The sequence below is a fragment of the Cynocephalus volans genome, chromosome 3, assembly GCF_027409185.1.
Source record: "Cynocephalus volans isolate mCynVol1 chromosome 3, mCynVol1.pri, whole genome shotgun sequence".
In the NCBI taxonomy this organism is placed as follows: Eukaryota; Metazoa; Chordata; class Mammalia; order Dermoptera; family Cynocephalidae; genus Cynocephalus; species Cynocephalus volans.
Genome location: NC_084462.1, coordinates 68,295,813 through 68,322,700, shown reverse-complemented (window position 1 = coordinate 68,322,700; position 26,888 = coordinate 68,295,813). Strand labels below are relative to the sequence as shown.

The window sequence follows — 26,888 nt, the reverse complement described above, 5'->3', positions numbered from 1 at the left end:
ACATTTTAAAACTGTTCCTACCCTCCCCACCCTCAACCCCAACAAGAATCTAGCAGCATATTCTAGAAAGCAAAGCTTCTTCATGCAAGTGTGTCCACCAGAAACAAGCACCACCACCTGTTCCTAAAATAGCTAGTGATGAAAGAGAAGGACAGGGAGAAAGCTGGAGAGGTGACTAAAACACTGTGCAGGGAGGTGCTCCACAACTACTGGCATGCAGTGACCGTCAAGCAGGTAAACAGAGGCTAGAACACTGAAAGGACCCGAATGCTCCAAGCAGAAAGCCCAACTTTGTGGTTCATCTCAGTAAGAGTTCCCAGTGTGAAAGAATTCTACCACCAAAAGGACTAAGAGTTGTTACAAAGGAAACTCTCAAGAACAAAACAGCAGTTAAAAACACTAAATTCTTCACAAACAATTAATCCATATACACTGGATAAAACAGTACTTTAAAATTAGTTTGTCCCATTACATAATTATATATTTAACTACTAATCATATGACAGAATTTCCAAGTATTTCATTATTTATAACTCAAATACAGGGCACCTCCAAAATGGAGTTATTTTATCCTACACTGAAAAGAAGATTTTGGCTTTCACAGAGAGGCAGATTTGTTTCCAGCTTCTACAGTCCTACACTTTGGCTCAGGTTGACGACTCATTTGTCTAATCAGGGAATGTGTCCTGCATTTTTCTGTGTTTGTTGTTTCCTTTGTAGAACCATCAGAATTATCATTTAAAAACTGGATCTACCTCCAACAAAAGATAAAAAACAATGAAGGTATCCTCATTTGAAGGAATTTTAATTAGCCAGGTCTTTGACACAATTCAAACAGCTGAAAACACTTCACAGATAATATATTTAATGAGTCAAATAAAGACAATCCTAAAATTTTCCTCCCATAATGAACAGACACTAAAGAAAAACTCTAGAGACCCTACTTATGAATATGCATGGACTAAAAAGGTATTTCACTCCCCTTCATCAGAGATAATGTTTTAGTACATTTTAGACATAGAGGATCCTTATACTGTGTATTTTCTAGGACAATTCCAAAATGAAACTCTTCATTTAATATATCCATAAATACACTTATACTTGTCAAACCACATATATACCTAATTTTGGTTGAGATGATGATAAAGTTATATTCTTAGCCAAAAATAGTGCAGCTTTATTCAAACACTACTCCAGTGTTATAATCTGTGATTAATACAAATTCATATTACATCACATATAGCCTTTTAATTGGCTGGGTTGGTCCAGGAAGACACATCTTTGCTCACTAAATTTTTAAAAATTCATGTTCATTTTTTATTACTTAAAAATGGAGAGAGAGAAGCAAGTTTCAAGGCAAAAAAAAAAAAAAAAAAGTAAAAGTGAATACCATTTCAGTTAAAAGCTACTGGATTATTTCCTATATACCCTATTCCCTAGATGAGGGATCAGTAAACTATGCTAATCTCTCCTCAGAAGGTTGTAAGCTCCTTGAGAATCACATCTTACCTCCTAGTATAGTGCTGGTCAAAATACAGCTCACTGCCTGTTTTTGTAGTTTTATTAGAACACAGCCACGCCCATTTGTTTACTTATTGTCTGTGGCTCCTTCCATACATCAGTGGCTGAGTTAAGTACTTGCAACAGAGACTGTATGACCCACAAAGTCTAAAATATTTACTATTGGCCCTTTACAGAAAAAAATGTAGGGAACCCCTGCTCTAGACCTTTTAAGATAAAACATGAAAAATTTCTACATTAGTGCTAAGTTAAATAACCTTAATTTTGCTTAATTTATGATTTGACATAGTTAAAGTGCCCTTTATTTGAGTCCTATTAAATTAAGGTTTAGCTTTAGCTGCGGTGTTCACTGAGGTTTCCCATGTACAAACCACTACAAGGGAAGAAGCTGTGAAGGTTAGCTTTAGATTAGCAAAGACTATTTCCATCAGATTTGCTTACTATTTTTCTTATATTGCTGTAAAATTACCATTTCGGAGTCACTGTGAGAGGCTTGACCCAGACTGGGTGCAAGCCCTAGCTCAGAGTGAGAAGCTTGGTCAAGGGAGAGAAGGGGCTCAATAATGTCATCGTAATCATCTTCCTCTGTATCCCCCTCCCCATCGGCAAAAGTACCTCTAGTCAAGAAATCGGAGCGCGTCCGCGCCATTCGAGCTTTCTTTTTATGGGCCGGTCTGGCAACCTGCTTGACCAAATGATAAAACAAATAACACAACAATGTTTTGTTTCGTATTTTTTGGAGATGATGCCAATGAAAGACATCAAAGGGCTCATGAATTTCTTGAAATATCCCTCCACCCCAACGTGCCCTTTCCACTAGCAGAGGTGACAGGGATGACCAAAAGGAATCCAAAGACATTAACTCTGGACAAAGGATAAGAATGCAAGCTAAATCTACACTGCCCTTCTCCATAGCCGAGGAAGTCATCCTTCACTGTCATAATGAGTCACCAAAGTCAACTGCATAATTTGCCTTCTTTTTTTTAGCGACTTCCTATTTGGAAATACATCCGGGTTTTTAGGCACCATTCCCTGCCTGGAGTACACCTTGCTAATTATAACAGGCTTAGCTCATGGCTCCTTTCTCTAAAAACACTTGAGAGGGTAGATGAGATGCTCTGCCTACAAGAATAATAATTTCCAAAATAATGTGCATCTGTTTCACACAGAAGATAGATAAGCAAGATCCAATACTTACCGTTCCTTGGCCCAGCCCAATTAACTTCACAGGATTCCAGGCTGGTTCATCTTGATTATGGAGTTGAGGATTTCCACTGTTTAAGGCTTCCTTGTTGACGCTTTACATAAAACAAAAGGATTACATTTCAATTCCTAGCAGATATCCTGAAAGTGGTCTTAAAATATGGCATGAATAGGTCAAAAAATTCCCTAAACACTTCCAGAGCTTGGTCAATTCCCAAAATAAGAGATTTTTTCCTGCTTACCTCATTAATACTATTATCAAGAATCTACAGGTATGACTGAATTATTAGAGGCTCTGACCTGATAATCACTGTGTATACTCTGCTATGGCGACATATACTTAAGAACAGTAGCAACGAAATTAGCTCAAGAAACGAAGAGGATTTGAGGAAGAGAAAAGGAAAATACTAAATCCCTAAATTTTTAGAATACTAGTCTTAGAAGAAACCTTTTAATCTAACTTTATATAAAATACCTGATAAGTAGGGGCCATAAGAAGTTATCTTGTCTTTTGCCCGTATGCAATAATCCCTAAACAAAACCAAACAGATGGTAATCTTTCCTAGCTAAAGGCTTCTCGAAGATCGCCATTTTTGACCAATGTATTATCAAGCCTAGTAATCCTAACTTGTCCTAAAGGATTCCCTTCTGGCCATCAAAATCTTTTGCCATAGTTGGGCCTACTGGCATTTGATTTGTTCTGCAAAGAGACAGACAATTAATAGGACCTTTGATACCTCCTGACCACCCCAACTAACTTTTGAACTCAGATTTTCTTCAGATTTTTCCATGATTTCTTTTTCATTCTCCCTCATTAAAAAGATTAAGACCAGTATGTACTCAGTACCGCTATGGTATAGAAAGAACATTAACCTAGTATTACTTCCTAATCATGAAAGCCAATGCTGATCCCTAATCATGAAACTCAAGTTCTAGTGCCAGTTACTTCTCTAAATATTTGACTTTGAATAAGACATTTCACCTCTATGAGCCCCAATGACCTCATCTATAATGAGGGAACTGTTCTATATTATTTAGAAGCACCAACATTTATGATTATATAAAATACTAATGTTTCTAATATTAATTATAGAACAGGACAAAATTCAAAGTATGAATTTTATCTGTAGGCTTTCATACAGTCTAATATATAATCGTTTTGAAAATAAGTAGGTCATTAATAAGATAAAGCAAACTAGATCAAGCAGTTTAAGACTACATATCTTGGAAAAATGATAAAAGATTGATAAAATGATTAAAAAGTGATTAAAACTACATATCTTGGAAAAAGCATAATTCACAAGGATGATTTTTGTTATCTTCAACTAAGGCTTCTACAAAACAGATTCATGAATCCAACAGCTACTTGATATGTATATATGTCTACATGTGCACACACACACACACGTTTCACATCCCTAAACTTAACCAGAATGTCAGGAAATATAATTTTAACACTCTCTTACGGATTTTATGCTACACAGAGTCTCTGAACTTCTGGGCAACCTCTAGGTTAATGTGCAGGAATGGGACCTCAAGCTGTCACTAAGTTAAACTGCATTTCATAATACTGTGGAAATTCTTAGTGGAAAAATAAAATATCAATGGTCACTTGCCCATAATTTACAAAGGACTCTATAAAATCTGCATAGAGTTTTTTTTTTTTTTTTAATTTTATTTTGTCGATATACATTGTAGCTGATTATTGCTCCCCATCACCAAAACCTCCCTCCCTTCTCCCTCCCCCCTCCCCCCCCAACAATGTCCTTTCTGTTTGCTTGTTGTATCAACCCCAAATAATTGTGGTTGTTATATCTTCTTCCCCCCCCCCCGGTTTGTGTGTGTATGTGTGTATGTGTGTGTGTGAATTTATATATTAATTTTTAGCTCCCTCCAATAAGTGAGAACATGTGGTATTTCTCTTTCTGTGCCTGACTTGTTTCACTTAATATAATTCTCTCAAGGTCCATCCATGTTGTTGCAAATGGCAGTATTTGCATACAGTTTTAAAGCCTGAAAAATTTAAATGCTCTGGCTATGACAGGAGAGAAAAGGTTATTTTCCTTGTTAAAGTAAATTTGACTTTTTGGCCCTAATATACAGCCCTCCTTTCATTTCAATGGTGATACTCTATCACAAGAATTGAAAGAATACACGGTACACAAAGACTTAATACAAGTATCTTAAATTTTGTCAAATTTGTTTTCATGTAACACTTAAAAAATGCTTTTCTCATGACTACCACTAGTTAAAAAAGAAAAACTGAAGCATAAAGAACTTCCACTTATATGAGGCGTCTAAAGCAGCCAAACTCTTAGAAACAGAAAATAGACTGGTGGTTACCAGGGGCTGAGGAGAAGGAAAAGGAGAATTGTTCAATGTGTGTATTCATTTTCACTAGATGGAAAAGTTCAACGTACATATAGTCAATACTACTTTACTGTATACTTAAAAGTGGTTAAGATGGTAAATTTTATGTGTTTATCATACAAAATAGTACAAAGAACATAATGAAGACGTTGAGGAGGCCAACAGATGTGACAAAGCATATTAACTTCTTTAATGCCTGACAAATGCTTGGACTGCTACACCTCACAGTTCCAGGACAACTAGCATTTGCTGATGGCTTACTATGTTTACAAATAGTACTGCCCTTGACAAATGCTTTCTCACTCAATGGTGAGGAACCAAAAACTCTGCTATCTGTGCTTAGAGATTCCCAGGGTATAACTGTATCCAACTGTTGGTGACTGGTAAAGTCAACAATAAGGGAATATTTTTACAAAGAGGAAATGGATAACTTAGGTAGCACCTACACAAATAGTGGGAGCAGTACAAGCCACCTTAATAAAATATTCCAAGAAGTTTCCCATTTATACATAAAAATAAACAAACATTTCACTTACAGAGGAATACTTATATTGTCCTTTGGTGTGAAGAAAATGGCCCTAGTATTTCCCTCTTTTGAAGGGTCATCAGATTTGTGGCTGTAAGACTGAGTTGGCCTGAGGTGTTCTCTTTTTGAAATGCGATTATTAGAGAGTTTACAGCCTACATTCAGTTGGGTGCCCATTCTGTCTGTCTTAGATAATTCCTTGACAGTACTAGATTGGCACGGGCTTCCTTTTCTTTCAAAGAACAGGGTGACAGGTTGATCCTTCAGGGGTAAGTGAGCAGACGGACTGCCTTTTGGGGCAAGAAGTGCATCTTTGATAGTTACTGATGGGGACCCCAGTACACTGGGTTCTCCCTTATTTGGGGTATTTAAGATGAGGAGAGAGGATGGTCTCTCTGCTCTTTCCTTTGACTGATAGAAAGTTGGTGCTAGGAAAGACTCCCCAATTCTTGGCTTTTCAATTGTCCTGAAGGCTTTACGTTCTTTCTCTAAAATATCTGTTTGTTGGCGAATCTGTTCCATCATCTCTTTTTCATTCTGCTGCTGCAACTGCTTTTGCCTTTCTTCCTTCTCAGTGTTTAGCTTTTCTAACTTCTTAAGCTTAGTATTAGAAGAATCTGTACTCAAAGAAGGAACAATCTGATCTCCTGAGAAGTGATGCTTTCTAGCTTTCCTGTTGATATCCAAATTAAGAGCTGTCCCCAGTGTGTCCTCGCCTTCCAAAAGTTTGTTTCTTTGGATATTTGTATCCAGTTGACAACTTGTTTTCAGTAGGTCTTGTTGGGGAATATAAAAAAATGTAGGCAGACTATTTGAAATAAAGGAGTCTCTCAGCTGTGGTTTATAAGTAGTAGATTCAGAACTGCAGACCAGCTTTTCTTTCATATTCCCATTCTTCAAATGTTCTGAGTCAGAGGGTGTTCTCTTTTCAATCAATGCATAGCCAGTCTCACTTGAGGCACTGAGGGCATTGTCCTGTGAATCCACTTTTGGACTACTAGATATCCTAGGTGATGAAATCAAGTCTCTTTCATCTAAAATCATGGATTCTGGTTTGCTCTTTTGGCTTTCTTCACAGCTCAAAAGCTCCAAGCTTCCTTGAGAGCTTTCACTGTCAGGTGTACCCTGTAAAGATTGAAGGCCTTCAGACACCAGTTCTGTAGACCACCTACGTTCCTCTGAAGGAGACACACCACCAAGAGAACGAACTTTCAGCAATTCTAAGCTAAATATAGCCTGCTCTAGTTCTCTCATTCTCCGACTTTCTCTTTTGGCCCGACCTACTTTTTTCTGATGGAGATCTTCTAAGGACTTGGGCCTGTCTCTTACAATCACATCTTCCTGCAAATCCACACCACTTTGGCTTCTCGTTCTCTCCTGCCGCTTGTTTGGGGACTCCTTTGAGCAGTCCACTGAACTTTCAAGGCTAATTCGATTACCCTCTATTGCAGATTTACATTCCTCCATGGCTTTCACTCTGTTGTCAAAGGAACAATCCTCCCATTCTGAAGGGTCTGAACTCTGAATTTCCAGAGTTCTGTATGTCTTGATATTCACCAACCCAAGTTCCAGTTTTGCTTCTTTTAGCCTTCGTTCTTTTAAAGCTTTAAATCTATACGAAGAAAAAGACAAAATGGCTTACAGATATCTCTTGATTACCACTGGAGAGAAGACTCTTACTGAGGATTTAAGAAAAAAATGTAAAGTTGCAAAATTTTCTTTTTATAATACCTAAGTATTTCTTAAACTAACTTGGATGCACATTTCATAATTCTCCTATTCCTATGAGTCAGATGATATTTTCATTAAGGGTATTACAGATTGACTATCCCTTATCCAGAAGTATTTCAGATTTTGGCATATTTGCAAAAATACATACCAGTTGAGCATCCTTAATCCGGAAATCTGAAATGCCAAATGCTCCTTTGAGCATCAAGCCAATGCTCAAAAATTTTCAAATTTCAGAGCATGCTGAATTTCACATTTTCAGATTAGGGATGCTCAAACTATATTCCTAACTGGGCACTCTAATCAAAATGTAAACTAACTCATAAGTAAAGCTCTCATTTTAATAATATACTTATTTTAAGGCAAACTGTAAATATGAAGTTAAACTTTCTGAAGGTAAAAACAGTTGAATATGGCCAATTTTATAGGATTCAACCTAATGTGAAATTAATTCTTAGCAGTTATAACCATTGACCATGTAGGTTTTCAAAACAATTAAATTCAATAAACACTTAATTTCTTTTATAGACCAGACAATGTGGGTTAAAATTAGTAGAAGTATCACAGTCTACTGGAGAAGACAAATTGTACATAGCCCATTTTAACACAAGTTAGATAAGTGTTAAAGCAGAGGTATAAACGAAGTGCTTGGGAAGAGAAAAGAAGAAGAAATTATTATAGTAACAGAGATTACCTTTGTCTTGCTCTGAATCCTCTACATATTGATTGCAAAAGAATAATTTTGTTCCTCTGTTTTTGGTACCTCTTACTTTCCCTGTAGCATTTCCATCTTGCCTGTATACAGATAGCAGCCATGTTCCTACGCCTATAGTGCTCCCTCCATCTCTGCTGGATGATGATGGCTGCAGCCCGTAGCTCCAAGTACCGCTGCCTCTCTAAGTGAGCACGCCAGGAAGCTTGGAGAAGAGCAGCTGCACTAGCCATAACAAAAGCATCCTTCTGCACAGCTGCATCTCTGACTTGCTTCTGACTTATGTGATTCCTCCAGAATCGCTGTGGGAAGATAAAATGATAGAAACTGGTTGTCATGTCTTACACTGTATTTTCACAGAAAAGGGAAAAAAGAATAAATCTCTTATGTCATTATTAGAAGGTAAGTGGCTAAGCAGCTAAATTGTTGGTGATTAAAAATAAAAGTTTCCTTTTCCAGATATGCTTGGCTAAAACAGCTATTTTAAATAATATAACCTTTACATTGACAAAATTACAGAGCTTAATTTAAAATTTTTGGATGCTACAAATTAATTTTAACAAATTACATTATATTCTCTCGCTACAATTTGCCCACATAACATTAATGGATCTAAGATAACCATGCACACATTCCAAACGTGAAGATACTAAAGATTTCTTGCATAAGCAGAAAAGGTCTTATGGAGAACAGTCAATGATATAAACCAATGCGCGAGATAATAAAAGACACATGTGAAATAAAGTGCCTATCATCCAAAATGAGTGGATAACATGAACAATACTCATATAACTGTCAAATTTCTCATTCACAAAGTTATTAAGAAGAACTATATCAACAAAAATTAAAGTACATAACCCCTTCAGCCCTACTTATGCCTTACAAAATTATAACTATAAATTCCATTTAATTTAAATTCAAAGCAATCGATATTTATTAGTTAATTTATTTATTTAGTGTACTATTATATGCGGGGTAATCTGGTGCTATGAGCATTTCAAAACTGAGTAAGACACATTCTCATCTCTGAACTTTACATTATTATTTAAATGTTTCACAGTAAAATAGTTCTGGTTAATAAACAAAATCCAAATGAACTAGTCAATCTCATGCAGAGAAAGAATCCTTTGCTTCCCACCTGGATAATAATGCATGCCTGTCTCAGATGGAGAAAATGCTGCCTACACAGCAAGACTCTGAACCATCGCTGTAACAATATGATTCTGCGGAGCACCTCTCGGTGAAGCAAATCTTGTAAGTGCTGTCGTTCCTGCTCCTTTAGGAAGACCTACCAGAAGAAAGGTGAGGAACACAGCTTAAGAAAATGTGAGAGATTTATTTCATAAATCATCCTTTCTGTGGTAAGCTTTTAAAGAAGAACAAATACAGTGGCAGGCATGTAAATGAAGTACTGATAAGTATTTCTATCAATTTATCCAAAGTAATCATTCTCAAAATGAAAAGGAGATACTAGGATATGGAAGGGAAAATGGGAACAGCATAAAAATTCTGGTGCCAGAGATTGTAACACATAACTCCCTTCAGAATATCACCACCATAATGAGTCAATGTACTACTGATAACATGTCAAAATTTTCAAGAGTGTTGGAGTAGAAAAAAAGTTGAGAACTATAGGTCTTGAAGCTTGATTATAACACAAATAAACCAATGAAAAGTCTTTCTGAAATCTAGCATGCATTAAAGGCTTCTTTACTGCCCAAAGTTATTAATCAGTTTATTTATTTACTCCTCATTCCACTAATAAATATTTACAGATTTGGGCTATACAAAGATATAATAAACATATCCTTTTAGAAATAGGATTTGCACTTTACCTTTGAGAGCAGGTAGATATTATATACCCAAAAAAGGAAAACAGTAACTAATAAGGTCTAGAGATCTAGAGATAGAAGGTCCCACCTGAGCAACACAGGAGTTGGAAATAATAATACTAATAAGGCATGCACAGGAGACAACAGAACAATTAATCTTCATAAAGAAGATATTAAATAGTATGAAGCCACAATATGGAGGTTCTTGAAAAAGGGAAAGATGTTTAAATTTAATGAGTAGGTTATCAGAGGATTATTATTGAGCAGGAGGCTGACATAAAGAAAGAAGTATATTAAGATAATGAGTTTAATATTATGGGTAGAGTAAGTTAAATGGAATGATAGACTAGAATCAGACAAGCAAGTTGTTTACTGTAACAGCAATGTAGATGAGAGGAGCTAAGGAACAGAAATAAAATGGAAGCAGTAAAAATGAATATAAGGAGAGAGATGTGAGAATCATTTGTGAGCAAAAAAAAAGAAACAGAACTTTGTAAAAGAATTAAAGTAAAGGGTAAGCTAAAGATGATCATGGTTTCCTGCCTGAGAAACTGGAAGAAGGGTAACAGAGAAAACAAAGTAGCTGGTAAATTAAGGGCAGCAGGGAAATCTGGATAAGCTCATTTCGGGCAAACTGAGTTGGAGATTATATTAGAATATCTAGGGAGAGATGGTTTTATACAGTTAAAATTACAGTCAGAATTATAGCATTGGCCAGAAGCTCTATAATTAATACTGACTATATTGTTAAATACAAACACTAGCCTAATCAATTTCCTAATGATACCTGATACAATATCTTTTTTATAAACATTCTCATAGGCAAAGATTACATTATTTAAATACAAAACATAATCGATTTTGATGAGGGCTGTATATATCATATTTACCATGGTTTTTCCAACTTGATAATTATCTGGATTAAGATTTATTTTCCTGAAGAAATCCTGAATGTTAAATTTGGAAGGAATACTATTTTGGGGAAGAAGTACGTGGAAGTGGCTCACAAAATCCTGAAAAATGAAAAGAAAATGTTGTATAATCATAAGAGAACTGTATGTAAACAGACGCTAAATTAACTAATTATCCTCTTATTAATCGTTTTTCCACTCTTAAACAGGGTGAAAACAAAAAAGCACTTGTTAATTTAAAATATTATAAAAGGTTAATTTGAAAATCATGACAGGAGGATACTGAGTTCTACATATTTATGCCAGAAGATATGGAAGAAGAAAAGAAGGGCAGAAGCTAATATCCTTTTTGAGAAAGCTGTATTAAAGACCAAAGGAAAAGTTATTTAACAAGTACCTGAAATTTTTAGCAAATGAAAAAAAAGTGAATGTTGTAGCTAGAACAGGGTATAACCAAGAATGAAGCTTTCCGTCGCAGTAACAGCAAAGACTTAATTTCTATACCCATAGCAGCAGTAGCTGATAAGAATAGCTGTGACCCTTGCTGGCAGCTTCCTATGAAAGAAAATCCTGCTGAGAAAACTTAGGGAAACCAAATAGAATCTCTTGACTAGATAATTCTGATTAAATGATTCAATTACTGGAGAAATCAGTGTTAAGAACTGCTATGTTATGAGCAAACTTGGTATAAGCAAATATTATGATCAAATGAGAATAGCCAAGTACTGGATTCTATTACAACACAAGCTTATTGAGATTGCTGCCATTCAATGGAAGTGAGTACTCTCTATTCCTTTTCAATTCTGTAGTGGAATGGAAAGAAAAGTGAGCCCCAAAGAAGAAATATATAAGCAAGATATGTGGAAATAATTTTTAAATATCATTATAAAAGCATAACCTGGAAAGAATATTTGGAGCTGTATCCTGATTGGCGAATTCGAACTGTCTCCAGCATCCCAGTGTATCGAAGCTGTCTAAGTACCAAGGCATCACTGAACCTTAAGGGCAGCTAAGAAAAAGCAAATGGAAAAAAGATTAACCAAGAACAACAGATCTCCAAATTAATATCTGTCTTATAAGCATGGCTATCTTTTGAATATCTAGGGATTGACTGGAGGTTTTCTAAGATATAGCTAAGGTAATGGTACAAGCTCACCTCCCAGCTGGTTGTTTCAGAAAAGTTCTGACTGTCCAACCCTAAAGAAATGAAGGAGATCAAGCTTCCAGGCTACTCTGGTTGAAGAAGGAGAGGACCTTAAAAGTTCAAAAGGAATGTAGTTGCCCACAGAGGCCACATAGTCCAGTTACTACAAAATCTGTAGCAAGATTAACCTACTTATAATCAGTCAAGAGCTGTCTGTATTTTTGTATTTCATTATGATTGTAACTTATAATCTCACTAAGAAACCATCTGCTCCACTCCACCAGTTGCCTTGGTTAATCGAGAGCTGACAGATTCTTCTTTTAGTGGCTGGTACAAGGTTAAGAGCAATTTATTTCCCTAAATACTTTTTAATGATGGTCCTGGTATGAAACACTGAAAAAACAAAAAATTCCTGTAGTTCCTCAGTATTAATCCCCACATTATTATAGGCATTTATAGGAAGAGGCTAATGGGATGTAGTCACTCAACAACAGTCACAACACCCTATCACTCCTAGGTGTTTCAGTAGGCATGTTTTTAGACATTCAAAAGAAGATGTATTTGGAGTTTCTGATATTTTCCCCTATTCTCTAAATACTATTTTCAGTGATCCTCTAAGGCAATTCCAAACATTTTCCCACAGCTAGGGTGGTGCACACACCAGCTGTGGAGAAATAAAAAGATTAAATGGGCAATTTAAGTTAAATAATAGCAAGTAAGATTTATTTAGTATTTATTCTCTGTCCTAAAATACTTCATTAATTGAACTCTTTGTATAGCAAGGTCTCTAACAATAGGAACTCAAACTATTCACGAGCTAAGGCATGGTGTTTACATTATTATATATGAGGGTTCTTCAAAAAGCTCATGGAAATATTAGTATTATCATTTAATTCCATTTTTCCATGAAGTTTTTGAAATACCCTTGTACTCACAAAACACTATGAGGTTAGTCCTATAATTACAGGATATTATTATACAGAGGAAAATATTTAAGCCACAGAATGATCAAGTAACTCGATGAGCTTACAAAGCTTATAAACAGAGTTGCAGACTGACTTCTTAAAAATGAAGAAAGCTTAACATAATTCCTACTATATTTTAGCTGTTCAGGCTAGGAATTATTTTTTTCTATGATAAACATAAATAAAGATAAAAATATTTATATTAATTATATTCTGAAAAGCTCTAATTAGGAAAACTGCCAAAGAAAAGAGGAAGGAATCAAGAATGTCCACAGTATCTTCCCTGAGTTACAAAGACAAGAATCTCTAAACATGAAAAATGCTATTCTTTGGCAATTTTTTCAAGAGGTGTAGCTCACATCCAAACAAGAGAGATTAATCTTAGGGTGACAAAAGTTTCATAGAAGAAAACTCTTTTTTTATGATGAAACTTCAAGAGATATTTGCTAAATCAAATCCACATCATCACTTCACAGGCAAATAAGTGTAGAAATTAAAAGAATATCCATAGAAAACATTTATGGACCACTATCTTCCTTTTAAAAATTATAGATAGCTGTTTCCTTCCACTTGTTCTCCTTAAAAGAATTTAAAGCTTGGTTTGAAGTAAGGTGAACTGTATGATCTCATTTACAGGACGTTTTTACCTTTTCGGCATTAGAGCGAATGCATTTTACAAAATATGGTTCTGCTTGACCAAGTGTCTCCATCAGCTTGCTTAATGATGCCTGCAATACAAAGCAACATAATTAGCATATTCTCCCATTTCAAACTGGAAACAAAAGACTTATAAATAATAATGTTTGCAAAACATGCAAAAATTAGTGGCATATGTAGAAACGGGTTTCTAAAAAGAAAATTGTATACATTCCCATATTAGTTAAATTAAAAATAATTAAGGAAAAGGATGATAGTTTAACCTTGAAGCTGAAAACCTGACAACAGTAAATATTACACGTTTCAGAATAATTTAAGTATAGAATAATTTTTTCACTTTTCTTCACATCTCATTAAACAATTTTCTTCAAGCTCGTGCATCCTAAAACAACTTTTATCATCCATTAGGGTATCCAGTAATGTCTGTACAGTACATTTTATTGCCAATAATGTTAATTTGTATCTTCTCTCTTTTTTTCCTCGATTAATCTGGCAAAAGGTTCGTCAATTTTTCATCTATTCAAAGAACCAGCTTTTCGGATTCATTGATTTTTCTCTATTTTTCTGTTTTCAATTTCATTGAATTCTGCTGTTATCTTTATTTCCTTCTTTCTGCCTGCTTTGGGTTAACATATTCTTCTTTTCTAGTTTCTTAAGGTAGAAGCTTAGATTACTGATTTGAGACCTATCTCCTTTTCTAATAAAAGCATTTAATGTTATAAATTAACCTTTGAGCACTGCTTTAGCTGTACTGCACAAATTTTGATATTTCATTCCATTTAAAATTTTTTAATATGCTCCTTCCTCTTTTACTCATGTATTATTTAGAAGTCTTTCTGTTTTCCATATATTATGGTATCGTTATCTTTCTTTGATTGACTTTTAGTTTAATTCCATTATGGTCAAATAAAACATTTTGTATGATTTTAACTCTCTTAAATTCACTAAGGTTTGTTTTATGGCCTAGTTTATGATCTATCATGGCATTATTCCATGGGTACTTAAAATGAATGTATATTTTGTAGTTGTTGGCTGGGATGTTCAAAAAATTTCAATTACGTCAAGTAGGTTAATAGTCTTCCATATGCTTCCTAATTGTCTACTTGTCCTATCAATTTCTCAGAGGTGCATGATTATAGATTTGTCCATTTTTTCTATTAGTTCTATCAGTTTTTGGTTCAGATATTTGGGAGCTCTGTTATTAGATGAATACACACTTAAGACGGTTATGTATTCTTTCTGAACCTCCCCTTTTATTATGAAATATACTTTTCTATCCCTGGTAATTTTCTCTTTTCTGAAGTCTTCTTTGACACTACTATAGCTACTCTAGCTTTCTTTTGGTTACTGTTCGCACTACCAAGTGATGTATCTTTTTCTTTCTTTAACTTTAACCTTTTAGTGTCACTGCTTTTAAAGAGGGTTTCTTGTACACAGCACACAGTTGGTTCTTGTTATTTTATCCAATCTGACAGTATCTATTTTTTAACCGGAATGTTTAGAGCATTTACATTGAATGTAGTTGTTAATATGATTGAATTTAGATCTACCATTTTATTATTTGTTTTCTGTTTGTCCTCTCTCTTTTGTTGCTCTCTTTTTCTACCTTCCCCCAACCCCAAGCCTTTTAAAAATAGACTGCATTTTAGGATCACAGCAAAAATGGGTGGAACATACAGAGAATTTCCATATACCTCCTCCCACCCTCCTCACCACCACCCCCCACCACCACCCAACACACAAAATTTTCCCTATAACTAACATCTTGCATTAGTGCGGTGTATTTGTTACAAGTGATGAATCAGTACTGATACACTATTATTGACTATAGTCTATAATTTGATTTAGAGTTCCCTCTTTATGTTGTACATACTACATGTTTCGACATTGAGCTATCATACAGATTAGATTAAGTGCTTAAAAATCTTCTGTGCTCATCCTATTTATCCCTCCCTCTCTCCCCTGTTCCAAGCCAACCAGTGATCTTTTTGCTGTCTCCATACTTTTGACTTCAGAATGCCATATAGTTAGAACCATCTGGTTTGTAGCCTTTTCAAACTGGCTTCTTTTACTTATTAATAATGCATTTAAGGTTTCTCTATGTCTTTTCATTAATAGCTCATTTCATTAACAGCTTAATAGCTCATTTCTTTTTAGTGCTGAATAATATTCGAATGGCTGGATGCACCACAGTTTGTTTATTCATTCACCTACTGAAGGACATCTTGGTTGCTTCCAAGTTTTGGCAAATATGGATAAAGCTGTCATAAACATCTGTATACATGTTTTCATGTGGACATAAGTTTTCAGCTCATTTGGGTAAATAACAAGGAGTGCAATTACTGTATCATATGGTAAATGTATATTCAGTTTTATAAGAAATTGCCAAACTGCCTTTTACAGTGGCTATACTATTTTACATTCCCACCATCAATGAGAGTTCCTGTTGCTACACATCCTCACCAGCATTTGATGGTGTCATTGCTTTGGATTTTTGCCATTCCAATAGGTGTATAGTGGTATATCACTGTTGTTTGAATTTGAAATTCCTTAATGATGTATGATATGGAGCATCTTTTCATATGCTTATCTGCCATCTGTATGTCTTCCTTGATGAGGTGCCCTCTCCCCTTTTCAATATACTCGAGTATTCCATATTAATCTACTGGCTTTTCAGCTACATCTTTGTATTGCTTTTTTAGTGGCTGCTCTAGGGATTACAATATACAAACCTAATTCCCACAGTCTACTTATAGTCAATATTTTACAACTTCAAGTGAAACACAGAAGCCTTACAACCATGTAAACCCTTGTTATTAGGTTACTTCAAAAAGTTCATGGAAAAACGGAATTAAGAAAATATAAACCTTTCCATGAACTTTTTGAAGACCCCTCATATTATACCAACATACAAATTTTTTACTCTTGAGTACTCTTTTTTCTTATAAATGTTATTGTGGTATAATATACATGAAATAAAATGCTTAGGAACACATTATTATAACCAGAACCCAAATCAATTAAAAAAAAGATTAGCAGAAACTCAGCAGCCCCTTTGTGCCCTATCTCACTGAATTTAGCAAGCTACCTGCCCCCATCTCCACACCCCAACCAACGGTAATTATTATATTCACTTCTAAGATGATGTTAGTTTTCCCTGCTATTAAAATTCATATAAATAGAAAAATACAGTATGTACTATTTTGATTTGTTGCATACAATTGTATTTTATACATTTTCAGTGTTGTATAGTAGTGATCCATTACATGGCTATAGTACCATTAAACTATCCACTGACAGATGCTTATCTGGTTGCTCCAGTTTAAGCTACTATAAATAAAGTTGATATGAATATTCTTACACATGTCTTTTAACTGTTTCTCAATGTGTTCGTATCAATTTATATTTCAACAGCAGCACAGAAGAGTTCTGGTTGCTCCACATCCCCATCAACACTTTGTATATCAGTCTTCTTTATTTCAGCCATGCTGGCAAGAATATAATAGTATTTATTGCCTTGTGGTTTTACTTTTCATTTCCCTAATGAATCCATAATGTTGAACAGATCTTTTTTTTTTTCAATTTTATTTTGTCGATATACATTGTGGCTGATTATTGCACCCCATCACCAAAACCTCCCTCCCTTCTCCCTCCCCCCTCCCCCCCAACAATGTCCTTTCTGTTTGCTTGTCGTATCAACTTCAAATAATTGTGGTTGTTATATCTTCTCCCCCCCCCCCGGTTTGTGTGTGTGTGTGTGTGAATTTATATATTAATTTTTAGCTCCCACCAATAAGTGAGAACATGTGGTATTTCTCTTTCTGTGCCTGACTTGTTTCACTTAATATAATTCTCTCAAGGTCCATCCATGTTGTTGCAAATGGCAGTATTTCATTCGTTTTTATAGCTGAGTAGTATTCCATTGTGTAGATGTACCACATTTTCCGTATCCACTCATCTGATGATGGGCATTTGGGCTGGTTCCAACTCTTGGCTATTGTAAAGAGTGCTGCGATGAACATTGGGGAACAGGTATACCTTCGACTTCATGATTTCCATTCCTCTGGGTATATTCCCAACAATGGGATAGCTGGGTCCTATGGTAGATCTATCTGCAATTGTTTGAGGAACCTCCATACCATTTTCCATAGAGGCTGCACCATTTTGCAGTCCCACCAACAATGTATGAGAGTTCCTTTTTCTCCGCAGCCTCGCCAGCATTTATCGTTCATAGTCTATTGGATTTTAGCCATCCTAACTAGGGTTAGATGGTATCTCAATGTCGTTTTGATTTGCATTTCCTGGATGCTGAGTGATGTTGAGCATTTTTTCATATGTCTGTTGGCCATTTGGATATCCTCCTTAGAGAAATGCCTATTTAGCTCTTTTGCCCATTTTTTAATTGGGTTGCTTGTTTTCTTCTTGTACAGTTGTTTGAGTTCCTTATATATTCTGGATATTAATCCTTTGTCAGATATATATTTTGCAAATATTTTCTCCCACTCTGTTGGTTGTCTTTTAACTCTTTTAATTGTTTCTTTTGCTGTGAGGAAGCTTTTTAGTTTGATATAATCCCATTTGTTTATTTTTCCTTTGGTTGCCCGTGCTTTTGGGGTCGTATTCACGAAGTCTGTGCCCAGTCCTATTTCCTGAAGTGTTTCTCCTATGTTTTCTTTAAGAAGTTTTATTGTTTCAGGGTGTATATTTAAACCCTTAATCCATTTTGAGTTGATTTTAGTATACGGCGAGAGGTATGGATCTAGTTTCATTCTCCTGCATATGGATATCCAGTTATCCCAGCACCATTTGCTGAAGAGGCAGTCCCTTTGCCACTGAATAGGCTTGGTGCCTTTGTCAAAGATCAGCTGACAGTAAGTGTGTGGGTTGATTTCTGGATTCTCTATTCTATTCCATTGGTCAGTGTGTCTGTTTTTATGCCAGTACCATACTGTTTTGGTTATTATAGCTTTGTAGTATAGCTTAAAGTCAGGTAGTGTTATGCCTCCAGCTTTATTTTTTTTGCTCAGCATTGCTTTGGCTATGCGTGGTCTTTTATTGTTCCATATAAATGTCTGGATAGTTTTTTCCATTTCTGAGAAAAATGTCTTTGGAATTTTGATGGGGATTGCATTGAATTTGTAGATCACTTTGGGTAGTATGGACATTTTCACTATGTTGATTCTTCCAATCCAAGAGCATGGGATATCTTTCCATCTTCTTGTATCCTCTCTCATTTCTCTCAGCAGTGGTTTGCAGTTCTCATTATAGAGATTTTTCACATCCTTGGTTAACTCAATTCCTAAGTATTTTATTTTTTTGGTGGCTATTGTAAATGGGCAGGCTTTCTTGATTTCTCGTTCTGCATGTTCACTATTGGAGAAAAGAAATGCTACTGATTTTTGTGTGTTGATTTTGTATCCTGCTACAGTGCTGAAATCATTTATCAATTCCAACAGTTTTTTTGTAGAAGTTTTAGGCTGTTCGATATATAGGATCATGTCATCTGCAAACAGGGACAGTTTGACTTCATCTTTTCCAATCTGAATGCCCTTTATTTCCTTCTCTTCTCTGATTGCTCTGGCTAGTACTTCCAACACTACGTTGAATAGGAGTGGTGTGAGTGGGCATCCTTGTCTGGTTCCTATTCTTAAAGGAAAAGCTTTCAGCTTTTCCCCATTCAGGATGATATTGGCTGTGGGTTTGGCATATATGGCTTTAATTCTGTTGAGATACTTTCCCTCTATACCTAACTTATAGAGGGTCTTTGTCATGAATGAGTGCTGAACTTTATCAAATGCTTTTTCAGCATCTATAGAGATGATCATATGGTCCTTGCGTTTGAGTTTATTAATATGGTGTATCACATTTATTGATTTGCATATGTTGAGCCAACCTTGCATCCCTGGGATGAATCCCACTTGATCGTGATGAATAATTTTACGTATGTGTTGATGTATTCTGTTTGCTAGTATTTTAGTGAGGATTTTTGCATCTATATTCATCAAGGATATCGGCCTGTAGTTTTCTTTTTTGGTTATATCTTTACCTGGTTTTGGTATCAGGATGATGTTTGCTTCATAGAATGAGTTTGGGAGAGTTGCGTCCGTTTCAATCTTTTGGAATAGTTTGTAAAGAATCGGTGTCAATTCCTGTTTGAATGTTTGGTAAAATTCTGCTGTGAATCCATCTGGTCCTGGGCTTTTCTTTGTTGGGAGCCTTCTGATAACAGCTTCAATCTCCTTTATTGTTATTGGTCTGTTCAAATTTTCTACGTCTTCACGGTTCAGTTTTGGGAGCTTGTGTGTGTCCAGAAATTTATCCATTTCCTCCAGATTTTCAAATTTGTTGGCGTATAGTTGTTTAAAGTAGTCTCGAATGATTCCTTGTATTTCAGATGAATCAGTTGTAATATTGCCTTTTTCATTTCTAATTTTTGTTATTTGAGTCTTCTCTCTTCTTTTTTTTGTTAGCCATGCTAATGGTTTGTCAATTTTATTTATCTTTTCAAAAAACCAACTTTTTGATTCGTTGATCTTTTGAATTGTTTTTTGGTTTTCAATTTCATTCAGTTCTGCTCTGATCTTAATGATTTCTTTCCGTCTGCTAACTTTAGGTTTGGATTGTTCTTGTTTTTCTAGTTCTTTAAGGTGAAGTGTTAGGTTGTTCACTTGCCATCTTTCTATTCTTCTGAAGTGAGCGTTTAATGCAATAAATTTTCCCCTCAATACTGCTTTTGCAGTATCCCACAGGTTTTGGTATGATGTATCATTGTTTTCATTCGTTTCAATAAATTTTTTGATTTCCTGCTTGATTTCTTCTTGGACCCATATGTCATTAAGTAGAATGCTGTTTAATTTCCAAGTGTTTGTATAGTTTCCAGAGTTTCGTTTGTTATTAATTTCTAGTTTTAATCCATTGTGGTCTGAGAAGATACATGGGATAATTCCAATTTTTTTGGATTTATTGAGACTTGATTTGTGACCTAATATGTGATCTATCCTGGAGGATGATCCATGTGCTGCTGAGAAGAATGAATATTCTGAGGTTGTTGGGTGGAATGTTCTGTAGATATCTGCCAATTCCAATTGGTCTAGAGTCTTGTTTAGATCTTGTGTTTCTCTACTGATTCTTTGCCTAGATGATCTGTCTAATATTGACAGTGGGGTGTTCAGGTCCCCTGCTATTATGGTATTAGTGTCTATTTCCTTCTTTATGTCTAATAGAGTTTGTTTTATAAATCTGGCTGCTCCAACATTGGGTGCATACATATTTATGATTGTTATGTCTTCTTGATGGATCAGTCCTTTTATCATTAAGTAGTGTCCCTCATTGTCTCTTTTTATGGTTTTTAGTTTAAAGTCTATTTTGTCAGATATAAGAATAGCCACTCCAGCTCGTTTTTCTTTTCTGTTTGCATGGTAAATCTTTTTCCATCCTTTCACTCTTAGTCTGTGTGAATCTTTATGGGTGAGGTGGGTCTCTTGTAGGCAGCATATAGTTGGGTCCTCCTTTTTGATCCAGTCAGCCAGTCTGTGTCTTTTGATTGGGGAATTTAAGCCTTTTACATTAAGAGTTGTTATTGAGAGGTGTTGATTTATTCCTAGCATTTTATTGGTTGTTTGGTTGTCTTAGGTGTCTTTTGTTCCTTGCTTTCTGATTTACTGTTTGTTTTCTGTGTTAGTTGGTTCCTTAGGTTGTAGATAGTGTTTTTGTTAGCTTGTTTTCTCTTCATGAATGCCATTTTTATTATACTATCGGGTTTAGATTTTTCTTGGGTTTTTATGGCAGTGGTAGTTATTTTTCAGGAACCAAACCCAGTACTCCCTTGAGGATTTCTTGTAAGGGTGGTCTTGTGGTAGTGAACTCCCACAGTTTTTGTTTGTCTGAGAAATATACTATTTGCCCCTCATTTCGGAAGGATAGCCTTGCAGGGTAGAGTATTCTTGGCTGGCAATCTTTGTCTTTTAGTATTTTGAAAATATCATCCCATTCCTTTCTAGCTTTTAGGGTTTGTGATGAAAAGTCTGATGTTAACCTGATTGGGGCTCCTTTATAGGTGATTTGACGCTTCTCTCTTGCAGCTTTTAAGATTCTCTCTTTATCTCTGAGTTTTGCCAATTTGACTATGACATGTCTTGGAGAAGGTCTTTTTGGGTTGAATACATTTGGAGATCGTTGAGCTTCCTGGATCTGAAGATCTGTGATTTTTCCTATACCTGGGAAGTTTTCTGCCACTATTTTGTTGAACATGTTTTCAATGGAATCTCCATTTTCCTCCCCTTCTGGAATACCCATGACTCGGATATTTCATCGCTTATGGTTGTCTGATATCTCTCTCAGATTTTCTTCAATGTCCTTGATTCTTTTTTCTTTCTTTTTGTCTGCTTGTGTTATTTCAAACAGCCCATCTTCAAGTTCAGAGGTTCTCTCTTCAACTTCGACAAGCCTGCTGGTTAAACTCTCCGTTGTGATTTTTATTTCGTTGAATAACTTCTTCAGTTCAGCAAGTTCTGCTACATTTTTTTTCAGGACATTGATTTCCTTGTACATTTCCTCTTTCAGGTCCTGTATACTTTTCCTCATTTCATCATGATGTCTAGCTGAGTTTTCTTGTATCTCATTCAGTTTCCTTAGAATTATCACTCGAAATTTCTTGTCAGTCATTTCAAGGGCTTCTTGTTTTATAGGATCTAGAGTTTGAGATTTATTAACTTTTGGTGGTGTACTTTCTTGATTTTTTGTATTTCTGGTATCTTTTTTTTGATGTTTATTCATTGTGGCCGGGGGTTTCACAGTTCACCGGTTTGAGACTAATGACTAACTAGGATGTTGCTGTGGTTGCCAATTTCATATGGCTCCCTCCGTGACTGCTCAGTTGGCCTCTAGTGCCTTGTGTGTGTGGTTGCCTCGGGTCTTGGGCTTCTCCAGGGATCCACCTTTCTGGTCAGCTTGGACTCTGCTGGGCTGGTGGATCACGTACCACAGGGTGTGTGATCTCTGTTGAGCTTTCACTTCCTGTGCAGGACTTCTCCCTGTTCTGTGTGCTCTGGCCCAGGCTGTTAGATCGTGCAGTGGCAACCCCACCGGGTGTGTGGTTTCTGTCGAGTCTCCGCCTCCCTGGCCGCACGTCTCCCCACTCTGTGCACACTGTGCTGGGCTGGGGCGTGTCTTCTGCACCCCTCGTCTATCAGCTGGGCCTTCAAGACCCTGCTCGGCACCGTCTCGCCCAGGAAGTCTACCAGGTTTCTGCTGCGCACAGACTACTGGTCTCTCTGGGTGCCTTTGTAGCACTATGTAGATCTTTCTCGGGTCTTGTTCACCTTTGTATCCCCCCAGTATAAACCGAGTCTAGCGCCCACCTGCAGCCTGGTCTCCAGCAGGTTCAAGCGGACCTGGGAACTCTCCTACCACACTATTCCCAACCAGAAATTCGTTAGGCTTTTTTCCAAACTGGTGGCCGCAGAGATGGTATCTGCCTCCCAGTAACAGGGAGTTTACCTGGGGCCGGATTCCAGGGTATGGTGGAGTGACAGTCGGCCCGCCCGTACTTCCTTGCCCTCCCGACACTGGCCCGGGACACCCCCCGCCACCAGCCCCGCCAGAGAACCGCGGAGGGAGTGGGAGCGGAGACTGGTCCGCAGGCTCCGGAAAGCCCGGCGTCAGGCCAAGCAAGTGGGAGGGCTCAGTGATGGCCGAGCAGGGCGGAGCTGCCCGCACCTGGGAAAATGGAGGCAGCACTGGGAGGTAAGTGGCCTGGTGATGCGGGCGGGAGCCGCGTGGGCATCCACCCCCCGAACAGAGCTGTGCCAGGGATCACTCACAGTGCTGTGCCAGGTCGGGTGCTCGCTCTCTGTCTCTGGTTTGCCGCCTTTCCCAGTTCTCGGCCGCTGCCGCCTCGGGCTGTTCAGTCGCGGCGCGGCTCAGGCGCTCCCAGGAATCTTCTTTAATGCCGGCCTGAAACCTCGAATCCTGAATAGGGCAGCTGGCTGCCTTCAGCGCGGCCCCGGCCTCCGGGATCCTGGCTGCATCCACAGCAGCCCTGGCGCCGCGTTCCCTGTTTCGAGACTCGCTTTTGCAGCTAAGAAACAGTTCTTTTCCTGCTCCACACTTCAAAGCTGTTGCCTGTAAATGAGGCAGCCTCTCCTGCCGGGGGCAAAGTGGCGGTCACCCCCCACCTTGAACAGATTTTTGATAGGCTTACTGGCCTTTTAGATATCATCTTTTGTTAACTGCCTGTTCAAGACTTTTGCCCATTTATCTATTAGGCTGTCTTTTTAAAAATTGATTTTTTGTTCTTATATATTCCATATACAAGTCCTTTTTTAGATGTATTACAAGTATATCCACAAACCCCAAAGCTTGCTCTTCCATTCTCTTATTGGCGACTTTTTGTTTTTAACAGTTTTAGTGAAATAAAATCTACATACTATTAAAATGTACCCATTGCAGTATACAAATCAATAAGTTTTAGTAAATTTATACAGCTGTACAACCAATCACCACAATCCAGTTTTAGACCTCTTCTATCACCCCAAAAAGTTCCCTCCTGCCCCTTTGCAATAACTATTTCTATCCACAGCCCCAGGCTACCATCAATCTGCTTCCTGCTGCTCCAAACAGTCTTTCTAAAAAATATTCTTTTTTAGACAGCTTTTTCTCTGACTATAAAAGTAATATGTAACTACTTCAGAAAACTAATATATAGATACATGTTCAGAGAATAAAAATCAGCTTGGTTTAATTTGGATAATGACTAAATTCTTAGTTCCAGAGGTAGAACTAAAAGTGGGTTATTTCTTCAAACCAATGGGCATTTACTCAGAGAATTCAGATTTTTACAAACAACAAACTTAATGTATCTGACATCTTCCTTATACCTAAAATTATAAAGACCCTTAGGCCAGGGAAGAGAAGAATATAGTGTTTCCACCACTTTAAGCAAAAGACTATGTTGAGTAACAATGTAATGGTGATTATATTACCCAACTCGTGGGTCCCTGAGCACCTGGTCAGGCAGGCCTGTCAGGCCAGGAGAAGGGCAGCAGTTTTACCAGCAGGTTTCAGCAGATATAAAAGCAACAGTATATGCATGACCAAATATATCAGGAGAAAGACACGAAACTCCTTTTAAGGAACTAATTGAGTAGAGACACGATATGTATGAAGTGGCCAGACTTTCACCAATGGATCTATGCATAAACACCACAGTTCTTTGCTTTATGATCAACTTCCATCACCTCGCTCATAATTTAAAGCTTTAACTACTTTGAAAGTTCGGTGGTCAAAGAGATTAACTCATCAAAAACTAACATTTGCTTGTGTGAGACAAACTCTCACAAGGGAATGCTCCAGAGTACAGTGAGGGTGGGAATTTACCAAAAGGTTAAAATAATGAAGAAAATATACATAGTATCTACCATCTTGCTACTTATTTCTATTTGTCAATCTGATCTTTCTTTTTCCTGTCTTTTCTTTTTGATTATTTTTTTATTATTCCATTATAGTTCTATTAGCTTAAAACCTATAACTCTTCTTCTATTTTTTTTTAAGGATTGCTCTAGGGTTTCACCTTTACTTTACTTTCAAATAATGTTATACCATTTTCTGTATACTATAAAAACTTTACAAGAGGATACTTTCACTTAGCCATTCCCTTCTTTCATGATACTTTTGTCATATATTTTATTTCTATCTCACAATATACTATTATTTTTGCTTTCTACAGCCTATTAAGTTTTTAAAAGATTAAAAGAAGAAAAAACTTATTTTTTATACTTAGCTATATTTCTATCATCCTGGCACTATTCATGTTTTGTGTAGATCCAAACTTCCATGTAGTTTTCTCACCGTTTTTCTTCCGTGTTTAATATTTCTGGTATTGTAGATCTGTTAACAATAAATTCTCTCAACTTTTTTCTCTGAAAAAGTCTCTATTTATCCTTCATTTTTAAAAGACTGACTATTTATAGAATACTAGAGTGAAAGGGCTTGGCAGTTAGCTCAGTTGGGTAGAGCATGGTGTTGATAACACCAAGGTCAAGGGTTTGGATCCCCAGACCAGCCAGTGCAAAAAAAAAAAAAAAAAAAAAAAAAACAGAATTCTAAAGTGACAATTTTTTTCTTTTCAGCCTTTTAAAGATATCAGTCTCTTGTCTCCTGGCTTTTATAGTTTTTGACGAGAAATGAACTGTTATTCCTGTCCTCATTTCATTGTACATTAATATGACTTTTCTCCCTCTGGCCATGTTTAAAATGCTCTCCTTTTAACTGGTTTTAGCAATTTGATATGATGTACCTTGGTGTGTTTTTGTTTGTTCTGCTTGAGATTCATGAAATCAGAAAATACTTTGGTCATTATTTCTTCAAATGTTTTTCTGCACCTTCCTCTCTTTCCTCTCCTTCTGAGATTCCAATTATACCTATGTTAGACTACCTGATATTGTCCCACCAGTTATCAATCCTATTTTCTTTCTTTCTTTCTTTCTTTTTTTTTTCCTTTCCATTTTTGTTATTTCTCTCTGGGCTTGTGTGTTTTCATACTCTCCCCGAGCTTTGTTTTCAATTAAATATGACTTCAAATGCATTATTCTGAACTGTCGAATGGATATTAACCCTATCTAGCTTATTTTTACTGTCAAATATTACATCTTTTTAATTTCTAAAAGTTCCATTTCAGTCTTTTTCATGTGTTCTTTTTTTTCTTTTTAATGTAATAAATAGCCTTTATTGGTTGAAACAGGAAGTAGATGAGAGGAGGGGAATGACAGCTCCCTCTCCTGGGGCAGCATCCAGAGATTCTTTTGTCTCCTTTCAATAAGATATCTATTTTTTTCTCATCACATTCATGTGTTATATTATTGGGCATAGTTAAAAGATATATAATAGCTATTTGGAAATATTCCCTATTATTTCTACCATCTCTGTCATTTTTAGGTCTGTTTCTAATGACTGATTTCCACCCCCACCATCCCCTTGTAATGGGTTATTTTTTCCCCGACTTTAGCATGCCTAGTAAATTCTGATTAGATGCTGGACATTGTGTTTTACATTGTTGGACTTTGTTGTATTCCTTTAAAGAGTGACAGACATTTTTTCTGGTATGCACTTAAATTACATAGGATCAGGTTGATTCTTTCAAGACTTGCTTTTAAGCTTTGTGAGGGCAGGGCTAGAGCAGCTTTTATACTAGGACTTTTTTTTTTTACACTAGGACTATTTCAGTCCCATTACTAAAGCAATGTCTTTCTGAGGACTCTACCTAATGCCCCATGTACAACAGGTCACCCCACTCCAGCTGGTGGGAACAAAATTATTCCTCT

The 26,888-nt window shown here is 36.5% G+C and overlaps 1 protein-coding gene across 1 annotated transcript in view; it reads right to left on the bottom strand.

Annotated features, from left to right (window-relative positions):
- MYO9A (myosin IXA) overlaps window positions 1–26,888 on the bottom strand; it is a 301,341-nt gene that overhangs the window by 100,375 nt on the left and 174,078 nt on the right. Inside the window, exons 19-25 of the mRNA XM_063090574.1 lie at window positions 13,560–13,640; window positions 11,702–11,812; window positions 10,783–10,905; window positions 9,199–9,348; window positions 8,043–8,362; window positions 5,631–7,232; window positions 2,720–2,819 (exon numbers count right to left, since the gene is read on the bottom strand). Coding sequence (XP_062946644.1) covers window positions 2,720–2,819; window positions 5,631–7,232; window positions 8,043–8,362; window positions 9,199–9,348; window positions 10,783–10,905; window positions 11,702–11,812; window positions 13,560–13,640 — 2,487 coding nt within the window. The remainder of the gene's footprint in view (window positions 1–2,719; window positions 2,820–5,630; window positions 7,233–8,042; window positions 8,363–9,198; window positions 9,349–10,782; window positions 10,906–11,701; window positions 11,813–13,559; window positions 13,641–26,888) is intronic.